This window comes from Eleutherodactylus coqui, chromosome 5, assembly GCF_035609145.1.
Source record: "Eleutherodactylus coqui strain aEleCoq1 chromosome 5, aEleCoq1.hap1, whole genome shotgun sequence".
NCBI lineage: Eukaryota > Metazoa > Chordata > Amphibia > Anura > Eleutherodactylidae > Eleutherodactylus > Eleutherodactylus coqui.
This window is the reverse complement of record NC_089841.1, coordinates 47,149,709-47,175,849: the sequence shown is the minus strand read 5'-3', so window position 1 is coordinate 47,175,849 and position 26,141 is coordinate 47,149,709. Positions and strand designations below refer to the sequence as shown.

General features: G+C 46.0%; 1 protein-coding gene across 3 annotated transcripts; it reads left to right on the top strand.

The window, feature by feature from the left end:
* Positions 1-192: 192 nt before the first annotated feature.
* DNAJC21 (DnaJ heat shock protein family (Hsp40) member C21) lies at positions 193-25,981 on the top strand. 3 transcript variants are annotated; one of them, XM_066602451.1, is made up of 12 exons: positions 193-326; positions 2,136-2,229; positions 2,357-2,480; positions 5,110-5,235; positions 6,952-7,256; positions 8,112-8,254; positions 10,931-11,024; positions 14,203-14,382; positions 16,175-16,217; positions 18,471-18,637; positions 19,563-19,644; positions 22,068-25,981. In XM_066602451.1, the coding sequence occupies exons 1-12, from the start codon at positions 230-232 to the stop codon at positions 22,230-22,232; spliced, it is 1,620 nt and encodes a 539-aa protein (XP_066458548.1). In that variant the 5' UTR covers positions 193-229; the 3' UTR covers positions 22,233-25,981. The 3 variants fall into 3 exon arrangements, with proteins under 3 accessions (XP_066458548.1, XP_066458549.1, XP_066458547.1); XM_066602452.1 differs by having other exon boundaries at positions 18,468-18,637; positions 22,071-25,981; XM_066602450.1 differs by having other exon boundaries at positions 18,468-18,637.
* The last annotated feature ends 160 nt before the right edge of the window (positions 25,982-26,141 follow it).

The following is a 26,141-nucleotide window of genomic DNA, read 5'->3' as shown; positions in this document are numbered from 1 at the left end:
GGCGCACCAAACATGGCGCCTGTAGTCAGGACATCGGTGGAACGCATCGTTTTCCCCTCGCGACGGTCTATCGACGTACTGCGCAGCCGCAGAAAGCCCTGCGCGCTGCATTCTGGAGGAATACAGCAATGGTTGCCGTGGTAACTACAGGAAGGCGGAACTATGGCTTTCCACTTCCGGGTTAGAGGCCCACGTGTGTACTGGGGTTAGCCGGCAAGTGGTGAGAGGGATGCGGTGTCACTACGAGGAGCTGGGGGTCCGCAGGGACTGTAACGACGATGACCTGAAGAAGGCGTACAGGAAGCTGGCCCTCAAGTGGCACCCGGGTGAGGCTTCCATGCCGCAGGGCATTCCTTAAAGGGGAACTCCATCCCACGCTGTCTCAGTGTAATTATATAGTAGGCTGAAGTCCCCCAATTAATACTTTCCTAAACTACATCAACACCAAAATGGGCTCCCGGCCTTTAATATTGTCTCTGGTTACGGTGATGTCTCCGTCTTGTGTCATCCATGTTGGTGTCATGTGACCACGTTGACATTCTGGTCGTTGTAAGTTAATCGGTGGCTGCTGTGGTCATGTGATCTCAACGGGAACTGGAGCGGAATTCACCAGTTCACGCAGTTTATTGTTTGGTGCAGTTTTGTTGATGGAAATCCCTTTAAATGGGCGTCTCTATAAAGATGAACGTATCGCTGGAGATTGTCACATATGAGGGGGTGGCAGGTGGCGCCGCTGATCGCCACAGATTACCACCACTAAAGGCGGTAGTGTTAGACCTCGCACGGGCGGCATAAACTTTGTGGTGTTCTAATAATTTGGACTTTTACGTAGCGCAGCGTTTTACGAAAGGTTTGTGCGTGCGATCGTGTATGTGGGTTTGGTTTTTTTTTCATACTGCATATTTTGGGCGTAAAATACACAACAAACATACATGTAACATGGCCGATATTGGTATGTAATACCTGCGTAATGCGCCCCGAAATACGCGCTGTTTTTGTTTTACTTTTTTTCATGTGTTTATGCGAATAAGTATCGTATAGAAAAAAAACCGCAAGCAGGGAAAACGGCCCAAAATGATTTTTCTGTTTTTGCTTTTAAAAAAAAAAAAAAAAAAAAAATTAATTAGCGTGTGTTCTAGCAGCGTGTGTGAAAACCGCAACTGTTCCGCCAGTACTTGCGTTGACGTTGCGTATCATTCGCACCCATAGAGAACCATAGGGGTCTTCGCACGATAAGCTAGAACATGCTGCGATCTTTCTTGCGTGCGTGACGTACGCCGGTGTGACTGGATCAATGAAAACCCATTTACAGTCATTGACTCTATTCACTGCGGGGCGAGCGGATGCCAAATATAGGCTAATATTTCTGGTTTTGAACTGGCTGGGTTCCCACGGGACGGAAACCTCGCGGAATTTCCATAGCAGAATCGCACGGAAATTCCGCAAGTACCCGCAGCGGAAAGGCTCCTTCAAAACTTGTTCCATTTAGCGCAAGTTTGAAGCAGCTTTTCCGCCTGTGTTCTGCTGCAGAAATCTCTTCACATAGAGAGAATTTGAATTCTGTGCCGCATGTCCATTTCTGCGCGGCTTGTCCGCAGCGTGCGAACGAGATTTTTGCGAATCTTGCCCACTTTGCTGCTTGGTCTCGGGTTTAAAAATGCATGCCGAATTTTACATGCGGAAAGTCGGCACAGAAAATCTGCGGCAACTCCGCCACGTGTGACCCCGGCATGTGTGTACAGGCCCGCCAGTAGGAACCTTCATCGCTGATTTCTGTGACGCTCCAGGACTAAATAGCTCTACACGCCACGCTATTTATCCGGGATCATGCCTGACGGTAGCTGGAGGGGGCCTCAGTGGGTTCCACCAGCGCCCTCTGCTGGACCCAGCACTTCCATCATTGCTTAGCTCCAAGGACTGAGTCAAACCAATGTGAGTGAGCCCTAAGAGCGGTGTCCTTGACCATGCACTTGAATGACTGCTGTCTGCTATGGTCGCCCCCTGTTGGCGCTAATCATCTGATTGCAGCTCAGCTTGTGAAATCCCCCCCGGTAGTCACCGCGCCCGCTGGATCGGGCCCCGTGTGACATGTACATATCTGTCCCAGTTCTGAGCTCAGTCTCCTTCCCTTGTAGATAAGAACTTGGACAACGCAGAGGAGGCGGCGGAGCAGTTTAAGTTGATCCAGGCGGCCTACGATGTGCTCAGCGATCCCCAGGAACGGGCTTGGTAAGTGATTTACGCCGCACCCCTGTAAATGGCGCTCACTTGTATAATTATGTAGTTGGAACAATAAAGCCGTCCAGCAGGTTGTGGTATCTTCATCACCGCTGATCTTTATGCCGCTCCTCTCCAGGTATGATAACCACCGAGACGCCCTGCTGAAGGGAGGCGCGGACGGGGAGTACCAGGATGACAGCTTGGATCTGGTCCAGTACTTCACAGTCACCTGTTACTCCGGATATGGAGATGATGAAGAGGTAACTGCCATGCGTCATAAAGCTGGGACTAGAATCTACTCTTAGGATTGGTCATCAGATTTGTGGGAGTCCGCCATATTGGATCTCTGCTTGAAGAGACTGTGATACCTGGGTAAGCGCCTCTGCCTGTTCACTGCATGCCAGACACAGCACTGTACATTTCATAGTGGCTGTGCCTGGTATAGCAGCTCAGTTGCATTCACTTGAGCTGCTCATAGGCCATGTGAATGTGACATTGCTGGCGAGAGAAGAAGCTGCAGTAACTTGAGGGCTGCAACCTCTTCAAACAACTGATCAGTAGGGTCTTGAGTGGTGGACCCCCACCGATCTGATATTGATGACATAATTTCATTAATAGCCTTGTTCTGGAAAATCCCTTTAAGCTTATCACATGTCCAGAGAATAATAATAATATAATAATAATCTTTATTAGATGGGTAAGTGACTGACTGGTGGGGGTCTGACCACTGGTACCCTCATCAGTCATCAGTCATCAGAATGGGCTCAGAAAACAAATGGGAAGCCCAGAATGACTACCTTTGCCATCCTCCCCACCTGCATTGCGGATCGCTCGCTTCCATAGAGATCTATGGAGCCCATCCGTGCGGATTCCGCAGTAAAATGGAGCATGATTTCTTTTTGCGTGTGACATCCGCAAATCAACTCCGCAGGTGTTAATAGAGGTGCGGACGCCCCATGCTTCCCTGTGGGCGGCTTAAACTGTGGATCGTCCCGCAATTCAAATCCGCCCGTGGACATTGTTTTTAGGATAAAGAAGAGGTTTCTGGAGTGTTGGGGGTTTATGAAGGATCTGTCTGCTCTGTTTGGTCAGCCGGCATTTCCCTCTGTCTGATGTACAGGTTTAACATCTGGAATCCAAGCGATTGGACGTTAATCAGTTAACGATGGGGGCTTTTTTGTCTTTTCCATTATTTATTTATTTTTTCCTCCCCGCTTTCCAAAAATCCTAACTCTTTTCTTTATCCATCGCTGTCTGTGGGCTTGTGTTAAGCGGGACGAGTTGTATCTATCAGCGGTACCGTATAATGTACTGAAAAACCTTTTTAAAATTCCTAAGTGGAGTGAAATGGAGAAAAAAAAATCGATATTTAACCACCTTTTGGGGGTCACTGTACATATTGCGGCACAAACAACATAACTTTATTCCGTGGGTGAGTACGATTACTGCGATACCAAATGTAGTTAGTATTTTAAAAAATATATATATATCTTAAGAAAAAAAATAAAATTCTGCCGCCATCTTCTGACCGCCATAACTTTATTCTTTCGCCATGAACATAGTTATATGGGGGCTCTTTTTTTGCTGTCACGTAATTTCTGTTGGTACCATTTTGGGGGGCATATGACTTTTTGATGGTTTTTACTACATTTTTTTTTTTTTTTTGTAGGCAGGGTTGACAAAAAAAAAAAAGCGTTCTGTATTTTTCTGATGACCTTCACCATGCACGATAAATAATGCATCACTTTGACAGATTGGGCTTTTATGGACGTAGCAATACCGAATATTTGTTTTGTTTTTGTTTTGATTTCTTTACTTTTTATTTTCGAATTAGTAGAACTTTTTTGTAAACTCATTTTTCCTTCTGATAGACAGCGGTCTTGGCAGCCCTATGGGCTTTCAGAAGGGGCCGCAGCTGCCATGGCAACCGAACAGCAGCTCATCGCAGGGGGTCATTTGTGACCTCAGAATACTGATTGAGGCATCTGAAGGGTTAACAGCCGCAATCCATGTTTATACTGATTGCGGCTGTTGTGCATTGGTGCCAGCTGACGCCTTTGTTGTACGGAACCAACCCCCATGATCTAACTATATGTCCTGTGGACACGGTGTAAATGCCCAAGATGGAAAGCCCATTTAGTGCTGAGTAGTTGGGCTGGAGTGAGTTGCGCCTGAGAAACTGGAGCGCAGTTTGCATCGGACCGCCCGGGTGTCTCTGATTCCCATGGACCCGGCATATCGCATATCCTAATCCTGTCCATGAAAACCGACGAGAAGAGAACATGCGGTTTTCTTTTATACTGACCTTGTGCAGCCAGAAAATAAGGGCTCATGCCCACGGGCGGGTCGGTGCCCACAGCAGAATCCAGCTCTGGCCGGGGACAGTGATTACCGGTTCAGGTCTTCTTTTTTCTGTACTGCGGATGTATGCGGAAGCGCTGGCTGACGCGGCTGTAACATGCGGAGTAGAGGTTTTTTTTTTTTTGTTTTTTTTTTCAAACTCCTCCTTTTTCCTGGAATCCGTCGCCCGTTCACAATGTCAATTGTGGACAGTCTGCCTAACGGTCGACTTCCATTGACTTCAATGGAAGCTGTCCGGGCGGGATCCACACTGAAATGGAGCATGCTGCAATTGTATTTCTGCACCCAAAGGTCTGCAAATTCAGTTGCGGGCGCCCTTGTTTCCCTATGGGGGCTTGAACTGTGGTTCCTCCTCACAGGTGCCGCAATTCAAGTCTGTCTGTGACCATTGGGCCTAAGTCTTCAGATGTGGACTACGCAGAGAGGCAGTATATGTGACTAGCCGTGACCGCGTCCCTTCCGTGGTGATATTCTACATAGCTGTGTAAGCTACGCTCCTGCTGAGTATCTAATGCTCTTCTCTTTCAGGGTTTCTACGCCGTCTACAGACACGTCTTTGACTTGGTCGTAAAGGAAGAAAAAGAAAGTAAGATTAACGATGAAGGCGAGGAGGAATACCCGACGTTTGGAGACTCGCAGAGTGACTATGACACGGTACGGTATATGCTGCCTCACACGGGGTCCCTCATACACAACTAGCATGGCGTACAGTAGAGTCGCCTCTCCTAGTCTTAATATCACTGCAATAGTGATATGTAATGACGGGGATCAACAACAAGGCACTGATCACTGCAACTGGATACCCCCTCAAAATATACTGCTTTATTAGAAATATTTATAAATCACTAGTAACCCCACTATATATACACACAATAATATACAGGAGGTGGACAAAAATATGGAAACACTGTACGAAATGCATGCCTTAAAATTGGTCTCTACATGTCTTATTGAAATATGATTTATAATCCCATGTAACATAAGTGGAGGTAATATGGTGCAGAAGTGAACATCTGCCTGAGCAACAAGGTTCCATTGGCCAGGGGTTTGAGCCAGTCCAGCTGCTACCATCTTAGCACCCAGAGCAGGGCAAGAGGTGAAGTAAACACAAATTTGGCAGGAAAGCTCTCAGCCAAGCAGGGGGTCAAAAGGGTAGCTCAGTGCTAATGGTTAAATCCCATGCATTTTGTACAGTGTTTCCATATTTTTGTGCACCCCTTGTATATGTGTGTTGTCTTAGAGTCAGGGGTTATACAGCAGGTATTGCTGCAGTACTCGTGGTTTGTTGATTAAAACTGATGCTCGTGGTACCGCATGACTAGATGATTTTTCAATTCTAATCAGCCTATCCCTTTAAAAAAAAAAAAAAAAAAGTCCCTGTGGTCGCCCTGACAAGAGCGCCCTCGCTCAACACAGGCTAACCCTGATGTAACACTACAAAACCCTAACACTGCATACAAGCCAACGCGTTTCTTCCACATAGATAGTTGACTGGGTCATCGAGATAATCGTAGTATGGAGGGCGTGCATAACCACTAATCCCCACTGATGATATGATGGATGCTACCCTGTCATAAGAACATACCAGACTTATATAGCATATAGCTCCACCTACCACCCTAGTAAGCCAATCGTAAATGCCAAGCGTGCGGTTTTTCAATATGCATGCATAGCTTTGCAGCATATGAGTGGAACGCACGTTCATGTTTGCCAACTTTACATGGAGTCACTAGGTGTGCATGTGATCATAAAGCGGGCACATGTTTCCATTCACTCGTACACATGCACACAAAGATGTCGACATCCACACAGGTTTAATGCGTCCTAACACTCCAGCGCATGCATAAAAAGGTTCCATATATTGGTAATAGGATGAAGCATATGGACAGATCACACTGAGCCTACCCGGTAAAGCTTATTAACATGTGCTGCAAAACACTGAATGTGAACCGTGACCTATAGAACAGATGCCTCCATATCTGATAAACGGACGCAGGCGCCCAAAGATACCAACATCTTCACAGACTTCATCCGTCATAACGCTCATTCCAGCGTTCAGATCAGCACAGACAATTGTCCTTTTTAGTAATCCCAGTCTTCCCCCTCCTTACATGATTCCGTTCTCACTAGGCCTCGGTGCTGCTGTTGCGTTCCATCCCGCTTGCTATATACCTAATACTCTTCACTCAGTGTTTTCTAATCCTGTTCTTAAGGAACCGTCCCGTACAAAACTTTACAGGGGGTATCTATAGCCACTGTTATGTGGAAGTCATGGCGGACTCAAGGAGTCGATTCTTAAGATGGCTGGCCATTGGTTTGGTGGGTTATCTTCTAATATTATAACCTTTCTCTTCTTGCGGCTGACCGCAGGTGGTGCACCCGTTCTACGCCTACTGGCAGAGCTTCTGTACGGTGAAGAACTTTGCATGGAAAGAAGAGTATGACACCAGGCAGGCCTCCAACCGCTGGGAGAAGAGAGCCATGGAGAAGGAGAACAAGAAAACTCGGGACAAGGCACGCAAAGAGCGCAACGAGCTAGTCCGAGAGCTGGTGGCCTTCGTCAGGAAGAGAGACAAGAGAGTGCAAGCGCACAGGAAACTGGTAGAAGAGCAAAATGCTGAGAAAGCCAAGAAAGTGGAAGTGCTGCGCAGGCAACAGAAGTTACAGAATGCGAAGTAAGTGTGGTGGCAGTCATGTGGAGGCGACCTCGCCTCATCTGCTCCCGGCCTACACATTTTATGGGGCTCAAACATGATTACAGGTTCTCTTTAAAGATCTGTTTTCATCTTGAATATGCCATCTCTCATGATCGGTGGAGTTATGATCACTGGGACTCCCACCGATCCTGAAAGTGAAGGAACTGCCACGCTGGTGTTTTAACACTATGTCCCCTTCCAGGTTTTGCACTGCGACCACCATGTGTCTTCGTACACTTGAATAGAGCTGTGCTGTAGTTCCTCGTGAAGCTGAGGCCTCCACCGTGCAGGGAAAAACCATAAAGGGAATGCAGTGCTGCTCACCTTCATTCTCCGCATTGGCAGTGGTCCCAGAAGTCAGACCTCCACCAGTAATAAGAGAATGCATATCTTAAGGATAGGTCATCGCTTTATAAGATGGGAATACAATTTCAATGGAGCTGCAGCTACATCACATGAAAAATAAGTTATTACCACTGAAAAGGAAAGCGGAGGAATAAAAAAATATATATTCTAGTCCTGAAGGCCAAAATTGACCTGGTCTCAAGGGGTTAACTTTATTGACAAGATCGTCCACAGCCAGGCGGCCATACTATACCAGTACACACAGGGTAAGGAAATTGTTGCAACAACCACGTTTATCTCTATTCCTCCGTTAGTCCATGGTTGTGTCCTGTCTGCTGCCTCCTGCACACGCATGTTATATCTGACTGGCGCCATGGATATACACAGGACTGATGCCTGCACTGTACCAACCTGCTGAACCAGTATAAGACCGCTATGAGAGCGGAATTTTACATACGTGTATATTGATGTAAATGATTTATATTACAGACTGGTTGAACAGTACAAAGAGCAGAGCTGGATGTCTATGTCAGGGCTGGAGAAAGAGCTGCAGCAGATGGAGGCTCAGTACGACAAGGAGTTTGGCGATGGCTTGGAGGAAGATGAAGAGGAGACAGAAGAACAGCAGAATGGTAAGGAGCACATTGATCAGGCTGAAGTTCTAAGGCTTTTGCGATGCGGCACAATGTGAGTTTGGTGACTAGTGCCAGTCAATGGGATTGGTCTTTCTTCAAGGATCTGGCATTCTATTTCGTTGCAAAGACGCTCAATGGGATTGAAATATGGACTTTGGACCGTCCAATAAATTTTGCAGATGTCCTGCTCTTTAACCAAGCTCAAACCCTGCGTGCCGTGGGACATGGTGGTTGGTCATGTTGACAGAGACACGGAGCTGTACCAAGATATTGCCACAGGGTAGGTGATGGCACATTGTCCGCAATGTCTCTGTGCCCATTGGTGTTGAGGTTGGTCTTCACTATAACCAATCCGAGTCCTTCCCAGCAGAACACACACACACACACACATACACACACACCCACACACCCATAACAGAACCTTCTCCAAATTTCACTTTTGGGTCGATGCAGTCACGTAGAAAGCGCTCTCCAGGCAGCCATCACACCCAAGTGAGGCCATCCGATCGGAAGATGGGTCCTGTGATTCTTCTGTACACAACACTCGCTTCCACTCATTTACAGTCCGATGCTCCAAGCCCCATCGCAGGCGCCTCTGTGCATTTACTGCTGTGATGTGTGCAGCTGCTCATCCATTGTGACCCTTCATATGCAGGTCCCTACGGATGGTTCTGGTGCTAATAGATGTTCCAATGGCCTGTGAGACCTTCTGAGCGAGGGCAGATGTTGTGTGTGTGTGTGTGTGTGTGTGTGTGTGTGTGTGTGTGTGTGTTGCCTTCACAGCTCCTACAAGGCTTCGTTGTCCGTGTTCTGTCAATTTACAAGGTTCCCCCAGAACGTGGCAGCACCGCACACATTGGATGGTCTCCATATCCCAATAACATGGCCAACACTGGACTTTGGAATGTGCAAAACTGCTGCGATGTCCCCTACTGATTTGGTTGGTGACATCCCACCACCAGACTCCATTGTCTGCTCTATACCTGGTGACATCTGATGGTTTCTGTAACATAGTATGTTAGGCCAAATGAAGACAATGTCCATGTAGTTCAGCCTGTTTCAACCCCCTTCTTGTTGGTCCAAAGGAAAGAAAAAAACCCAACGAGCCAATTTAGCTAATTTGGATGAAAAAAAATTCCTTCCTAACTCCATAATGGCAGCCAGAGTAATCCCTAGATCAACCTCTGATAGTTCTTACCTGACTGTAAGACCCGGATCAACAACCTGCTGATCACCTAATGTCTATATCCTGTAATATCCTTCCACTCTAGAAAGGCATCTAGTCCTCTTTTAAACTCCTCTATGGATTTTGCCATCACCACATCCTCAGGCAGAGAGTTCCACAGTCTCGCTGCTCTTGCAGTAAAGAACCCTCTTCTGTGTTGGTGATGAAACCTGGTTTCTTCTAGACGTAGCGGATGCCCTCTTGTTACCGTCGCAGTCCTGGGTATAAACAGATCATGCGAGAGATCCTTGTATTGTCCCCTCATGTATTTATACATAGTTATTTGATCACCACTTAGTCGTCATTTTTCCAGGGTAAGTAATCCTGATTTGATAGCCTCTCTGGGTATTCCAGTCCTCTCATTCCATTTGTTAATTTAGTCCCTCAACCTGCACCCCCATGATTCTGTCTGGTTTGTTAGTTAATAATAAGTCCAGAATGGCCCTCCCTCTCGTTGGCTCCCGCACAAGTTGGGTAAGCTAGTTATCTTTAATTGTTCTCAAGTACTTATCACCCTTGTGAGATTTGAAGGTTTCGTCTTCCCATATTATATCCTGGTAACGCCCCCCCATGATAATTACGTCATTGCGGTTTGACACCTCTTCTATCTGCCTTAATAGGTTTCAGTTCAGTTTCTTCTGTTGCTTTTGGTGGCCTATAGAAAACCCCTATCAGGATTTAGTTTTTTTTTTTTTCGCGCTGTATTTCTACCCACAGAGATACTGGGATGTGATGTATGATACTCTCCTTTTATATCTAATGCGCACACATCCAATTTGCCGATCCTTTTTGCCTAACAGCACAAGATTAGTGGGGGGTCAATACGTTTGTTAACATAGTGTATACGGGACAATAATCAGGTGTTCTCATGAATGCTTATACTCAATCATTGGCTCGCTCCAGAGGACCTTAAGCTCCTCCATTGTATGAAGAGCTCTTATCAGGAACACTAGGGCAGCACACTTACTAATGGTCCTCTAAAAACCAAATGGTCGTGATCTATCCTAAGCACCAACTCCAGATGTCGTCCTCCATACAGCTCAATTAACCCTTTATAAACCACCCACATTATTGTAGCCCAGGTCCTGAGTCTGAAGCAACACATTTCAGTGTTCGTGCTTTAATATGATTTAATATTTCCTGCAAACTGCTGAAAAGATGGAACCAGTTTATAACCGATTCCTGCCTTCTCTTGTCTGCTATGGACTTGACGATCATATGCTGATTCTTAACAAATCAATATTGGATTGTCGGTCATATGGATGGAAGGATTCCCGGCTGGACCACCCAAGCTCCTCGCTCATCCAGGTTGCTGTGGGCATTGGGTGATCTACGCTCCATGCATGAGCTGTCGGCATGCTGCACAGCTGCCATCTTTTCACTGCACCCTGCAGATGGCTGAACACTGACAGCTTGTGTAACCTTATTCTATTCTCTTCCCTCAACAGGACGAGCCAGTGATGAGGGGGATGAAGAAGAAGAGTTATTGTACAACGACCTTTATTGTCCAGCATGTGATAAAGTGTGCCAATCCGAAAAAGCGTGAGTAAAGTGTGTCTATGCAGAAATGAACACGTTTACTGTCCATTAGGATGAGCAAATCCTCATCCTTAGGAATACAGGAAGATGATTAACTCTTTAATTAAGTCATCAAAGATTTCTAGGCTGGGTTTGACATGAAATCTATGTGGAATCTGCTCAAACTCAGCAATAAATCCACTGCAGATCTGCATCTCTTTAATCTCATAGTGAATCTGTACAGATTTACTTTGAGGTTGAGAAGTAGTCCTATATGGTGCGGATTTGAAAAGGAACCAAATTCAGCCAGCTCACCTGTATATGACAAATTCCAAGAGTACCCTTTGACCATGTGTGGAGGTTGGAGGGTGCATGGACTCCAAGTCAGTAAATAACTAGACCCCATAACTATAACGTATCTTCCAGCACAGAAACTTTTTCTTAACCCCCTTAACGACTTCCCACCCGTCTCTTGACAACGACCGTTAAGGGGCTTGATTCTGCAGTGTTTTCTTTTCACGCTGGCGCATGTCTCCTGTGCCAGGGGGAGATGGTGATCAGCTGGCACTTGCTCTAACAGCGGGGACCGAAAAAAAACTCAAAGCCCCAATGTTTAACACTTTGCACACCACGGTCAGTGTGACCATGGCATGTAAAAAGCTTAGTGGGAGGGGGCTCCCTCTGTCACCCATCGGACCCCTGTGATATGATCATTGTACCAATGGGTTGCTATGACACCCAGAAACTTGAATATAGGCTGAGCCTCACAGGCTTTATAATGCACTACTATACTAAAGTATAGCAGTATATTAGAACAGTGTTTCTCAACTCCAGTCCTCGGGGACCGCCAACAGGTCATGTTTTTAGGATTTCCTCAGTATTGCACAGGTGATGTAATTATTGTCGGTGCCTCAGACATTGCCACAGGTGTTCTTAGCACAGGATATCCTGAAAACATGACCTGTTGGTGGTCCCTGAGGACTGCAGTTGGGAAACGCTGTATTAGAAGAATGATCAAATATGTTGACAATCAAGTCGTCTAGTGAGACAAAAATAAAGTTTCTAAAGTTAAAAATAAAATCAAAACCCCCACCTTTCCCCATTTTTACTATGTAAAAAATAAATAAACCTGGCAAAAATAGCTTATTTTGCCTTACAAAAAACACAACAGAAAGTGATCAAAACCATCACATGGATCAACAAATGGTATCACTAAAAAGTACAACCCATCCCACAAAAAAGTAAAAAAAATAAAATATATGTATTTTAGTGTGTATTAATAAAAAATATAATTTGGCATTGCCTTAATCGCACTGGCCTGCAGAATTAATATAACAGATTTATACTGCACAGGGAATGCAGTTAAGAATCAAAAATTTTAAAAAAGACAGAATTGCAGATTTTGTTAATCTTGCCTCATGGGAAGATGGAATAAAAAGCAATCAAAATGTTATATGTTCCCAATAATGAGATATGTGAAGACTAGAGTTCATCCCGCAAAAAACAGTCCTTCGTCAATGGAAAAATAAAAATGCTCTGGCTCTTGGAATGCGGCGACACTAAAGCAAATCTTTAAAAAAAAAAAAAAAAATGCCATGTGTACAAAAGTAGCGAACTGTATAAATGTGGTGTCGCTGGAATCCTGCCGACCCAGAGAGGAATGTTATCACATTATTTATTTTTCACACTTCAGGCCTCCTGCCCATGTCCAGGTCTAATTCCAACTGCGAAATATCGCAACAGAATCAGACCCGGTGCCCCCCAGAGACGCGGCGAGCGATGCTTCCACTGTACGGAATATCACGGGACAGACTCCATTGACTGCAATGGAAGCCGTCTGTGCGATTTGTCACATAGAATAGAACATTCTGCGATTCTCCCCCGGAAGCAGAAAATTGCAGTGGATTTCCGCTCGTGGGCAGGGGAGAATCTTTTAACACAGCATGTCTATGGACGGCTATTGCTGTGGAATTCGTGGCAGGCGCCTGGCCGTGAATTCCGCAGCGATAATCCATCTGTGGGCATTAGCCCAAACACGTAAAAATGAAATCCAACATCCCTCATACAGCTAAGTCGACCAAAATAAAAATAAAGTTATGGCTCCTGGAATGGAATTGGTTAGTCATTAAGGCGCAAACTGGATTCATCACTAAGGGGTTAAAATCACTTGACTTTATTGATAACCTGGATAAAACATAGTTGCTGATAAATTACTACTGATTGTGTTATGTGAGCAGAAGTAATGAACGACTGGTTTATCCATGATGGTAATAAATAGAGATGAGCGAGCATTGCCCTTAGCGAGTACCTGCCCGCTCAAGAGACAAGGTTCGGGTGCCGGCGGCGGGCAGGGAGCGGTGAGTAGCCGCAGTCAGCAGGGGGGAGCGGGGGGGGGGGGGGGGGAGAGGGAGAGAGATCTCTCCTCCGTTCCTCTCCGCTCCCCCCCGCTGCCCCCCGCCTGCCGCCGGCACCCGAACGTTTTTTCTCGAGCGGGCAGGTACTCGCTAAGGGCAATGCTCGCTCATCACTAGTAATGAAGTCAGGTGATTTTAAGGGGAATCTGCACTTTCGGAAGATACATTATATTTAGCAGATTTGAAATCCACCTGCAGGGAATAAAGGACCGGCCGCTTCTTGGCAGGAGTTGTGCACCAAATCCGCATTGGGAAATCTACATATGGATGTGCACTCTGAAAAGGGCTAAATCTGTGTTCACATCCATGGGCATAGACCCCTACCTGAGCCCGCTGTGTGACTGTGCCCATGGCCTTGGAATAGTCTGTGGCAGATTCAGTGGAAGTCTCCGTGTCTTACTGTGGGTTTGATCACACTGGTTATTAGCCCCGTTCTCGGATGGGACTGATCTGCTTGTGCGTTTTCTGATATGGATTCCCTACACAACTCGGGCCAAGAATGGACAATTCATTTTTTTCAGCAGCGTCTGTTTTAGATCTGCTTCTGGAGAAATCCGCGCTGTAGGGAAATGGCGCAGATTCCTATTGAACTCCATAGGATGGTAAACAATGTGGGATCTGCAGAGGAGGCTTTATTCACATAGAGCATCAGATCCCACTTAATGGATCACTTCCTTTAAGAGTGTACGAGCTATTGGGGGGCAATTACTTTCAGGAACCTCCCAGTATACCGTAAGATGAATGCGCGTGGGTGGAACTAATAAATAGTTTTGTTTTAAATCAATCAGCATGCGGAATCACGAGAAGTCTAAAAAACACCGGGAGACGGTCGCTCTCCTGCGGCAGCAGCTAGAGGCGGAGGAGGAAGAGTTCAGCACCTCTGTAGGAGAAGAGAGCAGTGCAGTGGATGGCGAAGATCCAATCCTTTCTGAGGAAGAGGAAGAACTAGAGGAAACCTCTAAACCTAAGTAAATACAGCACTGACACTGCTTTATAAGCTGGAAATGGGTAAAAGTAGACAATTCTGCTTGCTGGTGGCCACCACTAGGGGGAGCTCACTGTATACAGATTTATACAGGCACCACTAGGGGTAGCTCACTGTATACAGACTTATACAGGCACCACTAGGGGGAGCTCACTGTATACAGATTTATACAGGCACCACTAGGGGGAGCTCACTGTGTACAGATTTATACAGGCACCACTAGGGGGAGCTCACTGTGTACAGATTTATACAGGCACCACTAGGGGGAGCTCACTGTATACAGATTTATACAGGCACCACTAGGGGGAGCTCACTGTATACAGATTTATACAGGCACCACTAGGGGGAGCTCACTGTATACAGAGTTATACAGGCACCACTAGGGGGAGCTCACTGTATACAGATTTATACAGGCACCCCTAGGGGGAGCTCACTGTATACAGATTTATACAGGCATCCGTAGGGGGAGCTCACTGTATACAGATTTATACAGGCACCACTAGGTGGAGCTCACTGTATACAGAGTTATACAGGCACCACTAGGGGGAGCTCACTGTATACAGAGTTATACAGGCACCACTAGGGGGAGCTCACTGTATACAGAGTTATACAGGCACCACTAGGGGGAGCTCACTGTATACAGAGTTATACAGGCACCACTAGGGGGAGCTCACTGTATACAGAGTTATACAGGCACCACTAGGGGGAGCTCACTGTATACAGAGTTATACAGGCACCACTAGGGGGAGCTCACTGTATACAGAGTTATACAGGCACCACTAGGGGGAGCTCACTGTATACAGAGTTATACAGGCACCACTAGGGGGAGCTCACTGTATACAGAGTTATACAGGCACCACTAGGGGGAGCTCACTGTATACAGAGTTATACAGGCACCACTAGGGGGAGCTCACTGTATACAGAGTTATACAGGCACCACTAGGGGGAGCTCACTGTATACAGAGTTATACAGGCACCACTAGGGGGAGCTCACTGTATACAGAGTTATACAGGCACCACTAGGGGGAGCTCACTGTATACAGAGTTATACAGGCACCACTAGGGGGAGCTCACTGTATACAGAGTTATACAGGCACCCCTAAAAGTAGTTTGCTGTATACAGATGTACACTGGGACCCCTAGGGGAAGCTCAGTGTATACAGATTTACACAGGCACCCTTAGGGGGAGCGCACTGTATACAGATTTATACAGGCAACACTAGGAGGAGCTCACTGTATACAGATTTACACAGGCACCTCTAGGGGGGAGCGCACTGTATACAGATTTATACAGGCACCCCTATGGGGAGCTCACTGTATACAGATTTATACAGGCACCTCTAGGGGGGAGCTCACTGTATACAGATTTATACAGGCACCCCTATGGGGAGCTCACTGTATACAGATTTATACAGGCACCTCTAGGGGGGAGCTCACTGTATACAGATTTATACAGGCACCTCTAGGGGGGAGCTCACTGTATACAGATTTATACAGGCACCCCTAAGGGGTAGCTCACTGTGTGGAGATTTACACAGGCACCCCTAGGGGGGGCTCACTGTATACAGATTTATACAGGCACCACTAGGGGAAGGTCACGGTGTACAGATTTATACAGGCACCTCTAGGGGGGAGCTCACTGTATACAGGCAGTACTAAGGGGGAGTGCACTGTGTACAGATTTATACAGGCACCTCTAGGGTGGAGCGCACTGTGTACAGACTTATATAGCCACCTATGATGTTTCACTCCTAATATTTTCTTTCTTCCTGTAGGCTTAGTAAAAAGCAGAAGAAAAAGAAGCAAAAATCTTGTAAGGTAAGTGCTATACTGCTGTGAATAACCGTGTCCAATGTATTATGTGAGCACCCTGGGCACGGCAGGCGTGGTTGATGGCACTCAGTGACTGGTGATGGGTTCTCACTTTCTTCTGACCGCTCTAGGGCTGAGCTCAGGGTTGTGTTTTGTTTCCTATTTTTCTGTTCTGCCCTAAGAGCAGAAAAATCCCCATGGACTTACTTTTTTTCAGTTTGCTTCCTTTCTATCTGGTTTCCGTGTTGTTCTTTTTTTTTTTTTTCTTTTATGGAAATAAGACTGAAGTGCAGGATTTTTTTTTTTTCAGTCCACAAAAGCGGAAACTGGACGGAATAGAGCTTTCTTCTATATATTTTTTTAATGTAACTAGTAGAGGATGGACACAAATGGAAACTATTCTGTTTGGTCTTCCTGTTAACGGATCCCTTAAATCACACTGTGCATGAGCAGCTGTAGAACTAGAGCGAAGCCTATCTTCACGCCCGCGTTCTCTCATCCGTTTTATTGGCTCTGTTTTTTTTTTCAAAATTATTAAAACTGATGACTAAGTGATGCAAATTCTGGTTGCATCATAAAAACGGATTCCTTTTGCGCCGCTTCCTTATCTGTAACTATCACTTTTTAATGGATCTTTTTTTTCCACTTGATCGCTCATACACCCCTAATACAAGGAGTTAAGGTACCTTTTGCAGGGGGTGATTATCGCCCCAATAACTGCTGACAACTACTACTTTGGTTGATAGTTGTCCTGTGTACAAGCGGCTGCCGACGGCGTGAGGCAACAAATCACTCACTTGTCAGTCATTCCGCTTTTAGTTCTGTGAAAAACTGTCGGCCAGGGCAAACAGGCAATCATTCGTCTATAAACGACTGGCTGTCCGCAGTGAATGGAGGCGGGCAGTCGGATGCGATCTCCAGCCCACTCCATCTGCATTGTGTTGAAGGACTGTCGCTCCTTTGTGAAAGCGCAGAAGCCATAGTCGGAGGGACAGCTGTTGGGCACTTGTGCGCCTGATAGTCGTCCGGTTTAAAGGTACCTTTTAGATACAAGTGGATCCAGTCTAGCCAATCCTCTGTCAGGTAAACAGCCTGGACTCCAGACTGATACATTGTAGCAAACTATCAGGAGAGAAGGTTGTGCTGCTGATCTTTATGGCTTGTTCACATGTTGAGGATCTGCTGCAGATTTTGTTGCGGATCTGCGGCAGATTTCACCCTTTTAATTGAATTCAAGTTGAAGGGGCGAAATCTGCTCTAAAATTCACAGGAAATTAGTGACACGTGAACGCACCCTAAGGCCAAAACCTCCCCTACTTTGCTGCTAATTAGAGATGAGTGAACGTACTCGGTAAGGCCGATTTCGCAATCGAGCACCGCGATTTTCGAGTACTTAACTACTCGGGTGAAAAGATTCGGGGGGTTGCCGGGGGGGGCGGGGCGTGGTGGAGCGGGGGGTAGCAGCGTGGAACAGGTGGGAGCTCTCTCTCTCTCCCTCTGCAACCCCCCGCTCACCCACAGCGCCCCCGAGTACTTTTCACCCGAGTAGTGAAGTACTCGAAAATCGCGGTGCTCGATTGCGAAATCGGCCTTACCGAGTACGTTTGCTCATCTCTAATGCTAATGTGAAACTGAAGCGGTTTTGTTACGCCCGTTAGTCAGTCCCCCATCTTGTGTTCTAGTTGGTTTATCATGTGAATTTTTGGTGAAGCTTTCTTGAATAATTAGATCTTAAAGGGGTTGTCTGGGTCTTGAACTACTGATGATCCATTATCCAGATAGGTCATCAGTAGTTGATCGTCGGGGGGGTCTGCCACACAGGGCCACCAGTGATTAGCTCTTACCCATCCCACTATCAGTGTGGATGGAACCAGAAGCTGACAGCTCTGTCCGTGATGCAATGGCCCAGGTTGGTAGTGCAAGCACAGCTCCATTGGTTTCAATGCAATACCAACCCAGTGTGCTGCACTATGTATGGAGCTTTCTGCTTCTGGCTCCATCCATCCTGACAGCAGACCAGATAACGCCTGATCCTCAGGGATCTTGAGCGATTGGTCATGTACTAACTGCCTACCCGAGGAAACTCAAATCGCTCCTTTTTAAGAGAGAGAAATTGAAACCCTGTTTATTAGGAATGTTTTATTATAGATTTTGCGTTAAGCTGGAGAGTCCCTTTAACTTTGTCCCTATGACTTGACACAGAGTCAACAACAAGTAGCTTGTGGGGAAGTTAGAATATCTTTCTCTTTCTGCTAGCAGACGTCTGAGGACAGCTTCATGGTGGAGATCGATAAAGAAGCCAGTCCAGCAGCTGAACCCACAATGAACGAAGCAGAGCTAGATAGTGTAACAGAACAGCAAAACGACCCTGCACCAGATACAACCGACACTACAACAGCGGAAACGCCAGCTCATGAAGGGAAACCGTAAGTCACGTCATTCTAGTAATGCTCCGCTTAGTGCATTAAGATGATATGGGGGAGGGGGTTCTACTTTGGGAATCCCTGATAGTGAGCAGGTCACCGTATCCTGCCACTAGGACCCCCAGCAATCTGTAGGAAAACCTGACATCAAGTGTTCGATTTCCCTGCAGTGCCCCCGCAGGAAAAATAAAAAACTACTTGGCTTTCATTGCAAATATGGGTTATCTGTATAATGCAGGACCGGCCCGGTCCTCCAGAGCAAGAGATCATCTTTATAATGTATAATGGTCCTGGACAGGACCTCCATCTATTCAAAGGTCTATTCCTATCTGACATTTTCACGGCATAGCCATAAAAGTCTGATAGATGGTGGTACCACCTCTGGGACCTGCACTCATCTTGAGTCAGGGCCACACTGAATGCAGCGATCAGAGGACGGAAATAGCCAAGCGCCCTGTACTCTGTTGCTTCTGTAATCCCACAGAATTGAAAGAATACCTGCCCTTTCACATAGGAGCACTCATGCTCTGTCGGCTGTATACGGCTCCTCCCAGCAGCTGAAGGCACCTCGATATAGTTCCATATGGAGCTTATATATCACTATGTCGGGCTGTCTTCAGCTGCTGGGATGGTCCAAAAATGATCGACGGAACATGCGTGCTCCGATGTGAACATGCAGGTACTCTTTAATGAGAGCTGCAGGAATAGCATTGTACAACCAGGGTCAGCGATTTTCATCATCCCAGCTAAATCGTAATTAGGGGTGTTCCTATGTTGGCTGTGTTGCCCCTGTAACTCTGGAATTCCATCATGGCGTATTTAACAATGTTTTTTAAACCAGACACCTTGTTAATCGGGTCATCACTGCTGGAATCTGCTGGTTGCACCTCTACAGTAGAATCTTTTTTTTTTTGTGTTTTTTTTTTAGAACAACAAAGCTGAAGGGGAAGAAGGCAAAAGACTTAAAGAAAGCTGCCAAGATGGCAGCAGCAGAAGAAAATCCAGAGGAGGTAAAATAACTTTTTGATGTCTTACAAATTAAATGCTGCTTAGAACAGCTTCTCCGGAGATACTTAAAGGAGTCATCCAGTTCTAAACTATTGATGGCTTATCTAAAGGATAGGACATCAATAGTAGATTATCGGGGTCTTCCACTCAGGATTGCCGCTGATCAGCTGTTCGTCCGGTCCATGCATTGAGCTGATTTCTGCAGGAAACAAACGGCTCTGTTCCTACTGCTGGCCAGGTTTGGTATTGCAGGTATTGTTCTCATTGAAGTGAGTGAGAACTCCTCCTGCAGTACTAGGCTGCACTCCATTTGGGGTCCTAAAGCAGGGTCCCGAGGTAGGGACCCTGCTCTGTTGTTCATATGTCATAGTAAGACCTATGAACAGGGGTTGTGATCTTGGCTCGACCCCCTTCTTAAGAGCATGTTCACACTGGATTAACTTGCTGCAGCAATTTGCCACAAACGGCAGTGCAATGTAGTAACATGAGGTTTCTAAAACCAATTGACAAAGTGTTATAAAACAAACGAGCGCAGGTTTAGCATTCGCTGGAGAAAGTCAGTAAATTACAGCCTTACCGAAAGATCAAATCGGCATTTGAACGGACATCAGTTTTTCGTAGCTTCAATTTGTCACCATTTTGAGAATCTCTGCAGTCAGTGAATGGGAATACTATTGTCTACATCCAGAGGCTTAAAACACATTGAGATATAATACTTCTCACAGCTGAGGGTTCGTTACAGTTGCACAGAGACTGAACTGCTTTGACTACATTTTACGTGTACTGATGCCTTTGTAGTACTCGGGACAGGAGCGCCTTGTATGGGGCTCACAGGAGTTTTTAATTTGGGAACAAGTAACAAATTTTCAACTATGTTGCTAGAGCTGCATGGTGATTTCTGACTGCAGTCTTTCCCCGTGTGATGTGCCGCACGGCTACATCGTCGATGATGGAGATGAATGCGGTCGTTATGGGAGTCACAAGTTATCACAACAGTTAACAGAGATAGAAGCCGGCTGGATTTTTGTATGATTACGTTCAATTTTCTAAGTTGCCAAGTTGCAGGACGCTGTGATCTTTGACCATGTGACTTGTTCTGCAGCCTTAAAGCTATTAAATCTGTTTGTTTTCAGTCTCTCAGTGTTACCAAGAATGGTCCAACTCACTGGGGATTTTCAAAATGGTGAAGATAGTAGTAAAAGTAAATTGGAGCGTTAAGGGGGGTTTCCAGGACCCTAATATTGATGTTTTTTTTTTTTTTTGTCTCAGGGATAGGTCACCAATATCCGATTGATAGGAGTCTCGAGCAGAATGGCCACGGCGCTCACCACTTCAGTGCTTACCAGGCATAGCGCTACCGTATATAATTCCTAGTGGCTGGGTCTGGTATAGCAGCTCGGTACCATTCGCTTGAATAGGACTGAGCTGCTCTCAGGCCATCTGAACGTGACGTGAGCGCCGTGACCTCTTCAAATAGCTGATGGGTGGGGAATCCCAAGCAGCCGTCTGATATTGATGACCCATATTTATGTTGAGTCCCATAACATATATTATGTTATGGGACTCAAACTTGACAGAACAGGACGGGGAGTGGTGTTTGATACTCGCTGCATCCCTTGTTCCACCACGGAGTGTGAGCTCTGCCATAGAGCTGAATGGGAGAGCACACACACAGCCGGCTGAAACAAGTTACACTGTGTGCTCGCATGGCAACGTCGCTGTGACGCAGCGCTGGGATGAGAGACCCGATAAGTTTCAAACCTCGCCCTCCCATCCCAACATGTTTTAGCCCCATAACGTTGTCTTATGAGGCCCAAACGTGATGACCGGTTCCTTTGTAAGGTGCATTTACATGGATTATTAGGCTTTCCTGACAAGTCAATCAATAGTTGATTTACTTGGATCTGCGGCTCTGGACACCGACTGATCAGATGTTCTAGCGCCGCCACACACTGGGGTACAGAGCAGAAGCAGATTGTACTGATCCCTTTGTTATTGCCGGTGCAGCTCCCATTAAAACCCATGAAGGCTACGCCTGCAATTACCAGCGCCAACCACTGGTGACGGCTGAGTGGCCAGGGTCCTTAATGGTGGTTCTCAGCCGGTCAACTATTGATGAAGTAGACAGGTCATCAATAAAAATTGCCTGGAAAAGCCCTTAAAAGTACTTGATTGTATAATGGGTGCAATTCAAAAGGTTTCCTTTTAAAGGGGAAGTACACACAAAAGTGAACGGGTCACATATCATAGACATAAGGGTTATCAGTAAGAAGGGGCTACAATTTTTTTTATCAGTGGTCCTAACTCGCAGACCCCACAGTCTTATGACATGGTGTATGTGTCCCTCTCTAATTGACCTTATAATTTTAAAGCAGTGTTATAAAATTCGCAGTTCATACGTGTAACACGGCTTCTTTTCTCACAGCAGACAGAACTATCCCTGAAGTGTAACACCTGCGCCACGGAGTTTTCTACACGCAACAAACTATTTACACACCTCAAGAACACGGGACACGCTCTGGCCGTCAGTAACCCCCCCACAAACGCAGCCGCGACAAAATCTAAAAAGGACAAGCGGAAAAATAAATGACCTAAAATTAGAGGAACTCTGCGGAGTGATTACTGCAGGCCGAGCACAAGACTAAACTACCGCACAAGCTCCAGTCCATCCGTGGATGCATGGCATTTATCACAGTTGCCTTCCTGTGTTTTTCAGCATAATGTCATTGATGCTAAGCCAATGCTAGAAACTAGTGAGAACTCCACTCCACACCATCTACATTGGAAACCATCCAGTTCATCAAACGTCCTACTGTGTGCCTGCAAACGCGCTTCCCTGCTAGTGTCTATGTACCGCTATATGGCAACATGTGCACCAGCCTCTCCACACAATAATAATCAGTACTGCTCAGCTCTGTCCGGTAGTGAAATAGAAGATTCCCATTAGAATCCACCAGCGGATGCTTTAAGTGACTCTACCATTCAGAGTCACTTTAACGGGTAAGTCCAGCTGTGAGGAGCGCCATTTGGTAGTTTGTGTAGACATCATCTCAAAAGTTCAGTCATTGTGTATATACATTATTAATCCTGTCCTGATTCTGAGGTACATCCTGTATTATACTCCAGAGCTGCACTCACTATTCTGCTGGCGCTCACCAACATGCGATTTCCCAGCGGATGCTAGGCGTTTTAATATCAAAACCTCCTCGCATCACTTCGGGGAAGTAGCGATTCCCCCGCGGTGGTTAGCAACAGTGGAGGACCGTGGAGTGTCTCTCATTGTTTTGAATAGGAAGATCTCGCATCACATCACATCGCACGGCGTGCACCTAGCACATTGTGTGATGCTGCCGCCTGTCCTATTGAAAGCGATGGGTGATATCATGTGAGGGCACCCCCAAAGATAGGACGTGCCGCAATTTGTTTCCCACATCGCCTGAAATAAGAGCACATAGGGAGGCCTAAAATGTATTGCCTCTCTTCAAAGGTTGTGTCCATTTTATTTTTATTTTTTTTGTCTTAATGCTTCTAAAATGAGAACTTAAGGTATTTTGCAATAATTAAACATTTCCTACCATTTTGAGTCTGCAGCTCCAATGCAGAGCAATGTGTATTTCAGGGATTACAGACAACAAACAAACCCTGTGTAGTCTGACCCTGCAGTCATACTCCCTTCTACCTGACCTCCACTTCTTACTAACACGGGTCAGATGGAAGAAGTAAGACTACAGGATCTGACTACATGTTGTCTGTTACCATGGAGACAAAAGGCTTTGCATAGGATCTGTAGACACAAAACTGTGGGAAATACTTAGTGTAACTGTGCTTTCTAAAAACCTTTGACCTGTCATAGGGACATGTCAAAAGTTTTGACCACTGGAGCCGCTCTGCCTTCTGAGTCCGTTGAAGTGCTTATCTAAGCGCTGTCGCTCGCTAGCTGGAGACCGCCCCATAGACTTTCTGTTGAGCCTGGCTTCAGCTAGCACAAGTGGTGACGGTGCTCGGACGAACACTTCAACTGGCTCTTTCTAGTGATCAATGGGGGTCTCGGCCCCCCAACCCTCAGTGTTTCAAAATTTTTACAGCTTTTTATGACATGCCAAAAGTTTAGTAAGCACAGTTACATATTAAAGGGGTTGTCCGGTTACCAGACTGACAACCTTGCATCAGTGGGGCCTCCGGTATGAAAATAATAAACTGAACTCTACTTACCATGCGCTGCAGCCCCGCTCTGGTCTCGGCGTTTGTTGTGCCAGATTATGTCACAAGAAATCAGGTGACCGCTCGTTCTCAAGCTGTCGGTGCTCACATACTGACCGCCATGATGCCGGGCGTTCAGGAATGTGAAGTGGCAGCGGTCACCTGATTTTCAGTGACAGCTTTCACAGCAAACGCCGGGACCACAGCGGGGCTGCAGCGCTGGATTGCGGCGGACGAGTAAGTATATCTCAGTTGATTATTTTCATACAGGAGCTCCTATTGAAGCGGGATGGCCTGTAACCAGACAAACTTCTTAAGCCTAGGGCTACATAAAGACTTTTACCTAAATGTGCATCTCCTTCAGTCAGCTGATCAGTGGGGGCGCCAGGAGTCGGACACTCGCTGATCAGATTTTCCTAAAGAAAGGGCACCAGTTTTTGTCACAGATAACCTGTTCACATATCTAGAAAAGATGAATTTCATTCAACAGCCACTGGTCATTAATCATGAAAAGTTATGCCATAAGATCTCCTCTTCTTGTCAGTGAATGCATGTCAAGAAGGTTTTCAGAGGTCAAAATCCTGCTGTTCACACCTTCACTTGCTACAATTGTATCCAGTGTAGACAATGCTCTGTGAGCTAAACAGCCCGGACTCCAGACTGATACATTGTATATAGTCCTGCTCTCAGCTGAGAAGTGGATACAATTGTATCCAGTGTAGACAATACTCTGAGCTAAACAACTCGGACTCCAGACTGATACATTGTACATAGCTAGTCCTGTTCTCAGCTGAGAAGTGAATACAATTGTATGCAGTGTAGACAATGCTCTGTGAGCTAAACAACTCGGACTCCAGACGGATACATTGTACATAGCTAGTCCTGCTCTCAGCTGAGAAGTGGATACAATTGTATCCAGTGTAGACAATACTCTGAGCTAAACAACTCGGACTCCAGACGGATACATTGTACACAGCTAGTCCTGCTCTCAGCTGAGAAGTGGATACAATTCTCACAGTCTAGACAATGCTCTGTGAGTTAAACAGCCCGGACTCCAGACTGATACATTGTACATAGCTAGTCCTGCTCTCAGCTGAGAAGCGGATACAATTGTATCCAGTGTAGACAATGCTCTGTGAGCTAAACAGCCCGGACTCCAGACTGATACATTGTACATAGCTAGTCCTGCTCTCAGCTGAGAAGCGGATACAATTGTATCCAGTGTAGACAATGCTCTGTGAGCTAAACAGCCCGGACTCCAGACTGATACATTGTACATAGCTAGTCCTGCTCTCAGCTGAGAAGCGGATACAATTGTATCCAGTGTAGACAATGCTCTGTGAGCTAAACAGCCCAGACTTCTATATTATAGTAAACTAGCAAATATTTATGCTCCTGGTGTAAATGCCTCACAGAGCATTGCCACATACATCTTACAGCCTCCGGATGTTCTTATACATTTGCATTCACTAACAACAAGCTGCAGTTTTGAAAATGGTAGTTTAAACAAAGTCTATTAGAAATATGTAGAGTTTCGTATTACAAAATGATTACGCTTTTATATATAATGTCTAGGATTACTGTGTGACACACTCAGCTCTACTACATCTGCTTGTTAGTTGTCTTGAGTAACCCTTCTTGGATTTGTGTCTTGGTTGTAGTCTTAATGCTTGGATGACATGGAGGGAGAAAGCTCATGGGCCTTATCACTGTGACACTAAGGATGAAGTGTTGGGGCTCACTCACACGAGCGTATTGCACACATAATACACAGAGTAAAGCCCATTGACTTACATTGGGCCGCTCAGGCCTGCGGTTTTCAGAGGCATCTGAAAAAACTTGCAGCATGTCCTATTTTGAGCGTATTACACCCCAGTATCACACGTGTATTTGCTGTGTATTAAGCACGTAAAGTAAAACATGTGCGTGATACGCAGGCTAAATCCATTCGTCTTAGTGAGCCCTAACTGTTCCTAGGAGCTGCTGCTGAGGACCCCGCGGAGTCTTCCCCACCCCTCAGTTGTATGTAATCCCTGGCATTTCTTGTAATTTATGACCATGTCGGTTCCTGTATTTCGCGGTGTCACCAATTTCCCAACTTGTACAGCTGAAAATAAATTATTTTAATATCACAAGTAACTTTGGCTCCTTCTTATTGGTCCTTCACCACAGAACACATAATGCAGCTAAGGCCTCGCGGTTTTCACAACCTGTATTTTTAGCATGCGCTACACATCATGGACTTTCTCATTTTTGTTTTTCTCCTCCGTTGAGGCCGTATTTACACGGGGGGGTGGGG

Excerpts from the sequence above, each read along its gene's own strand:
- DNAJC21 (XM_066602450.1), top strand. The coding sequence starts at position 230 with ATGCGGTGTCACTACGAGGAGCTGGGGGTCCGCAGGGACTGTAACGAC. Across the intron at positions 2,481-5,109 it reads GATATGGAGATGATGAAGAG|GGTTTCTACGCCGTCTACAG; the intron begins GTAACTGCCATG and ends CTTCTCTTTCAG. Across the intron at positions 8,255-10,930 it reads GACAGAAGAACAGCAGAATG|GACGAGCCAGTGATGAGGGG; the intron begins GTAAGGAGCACA and ends TTCCCTCAACAG.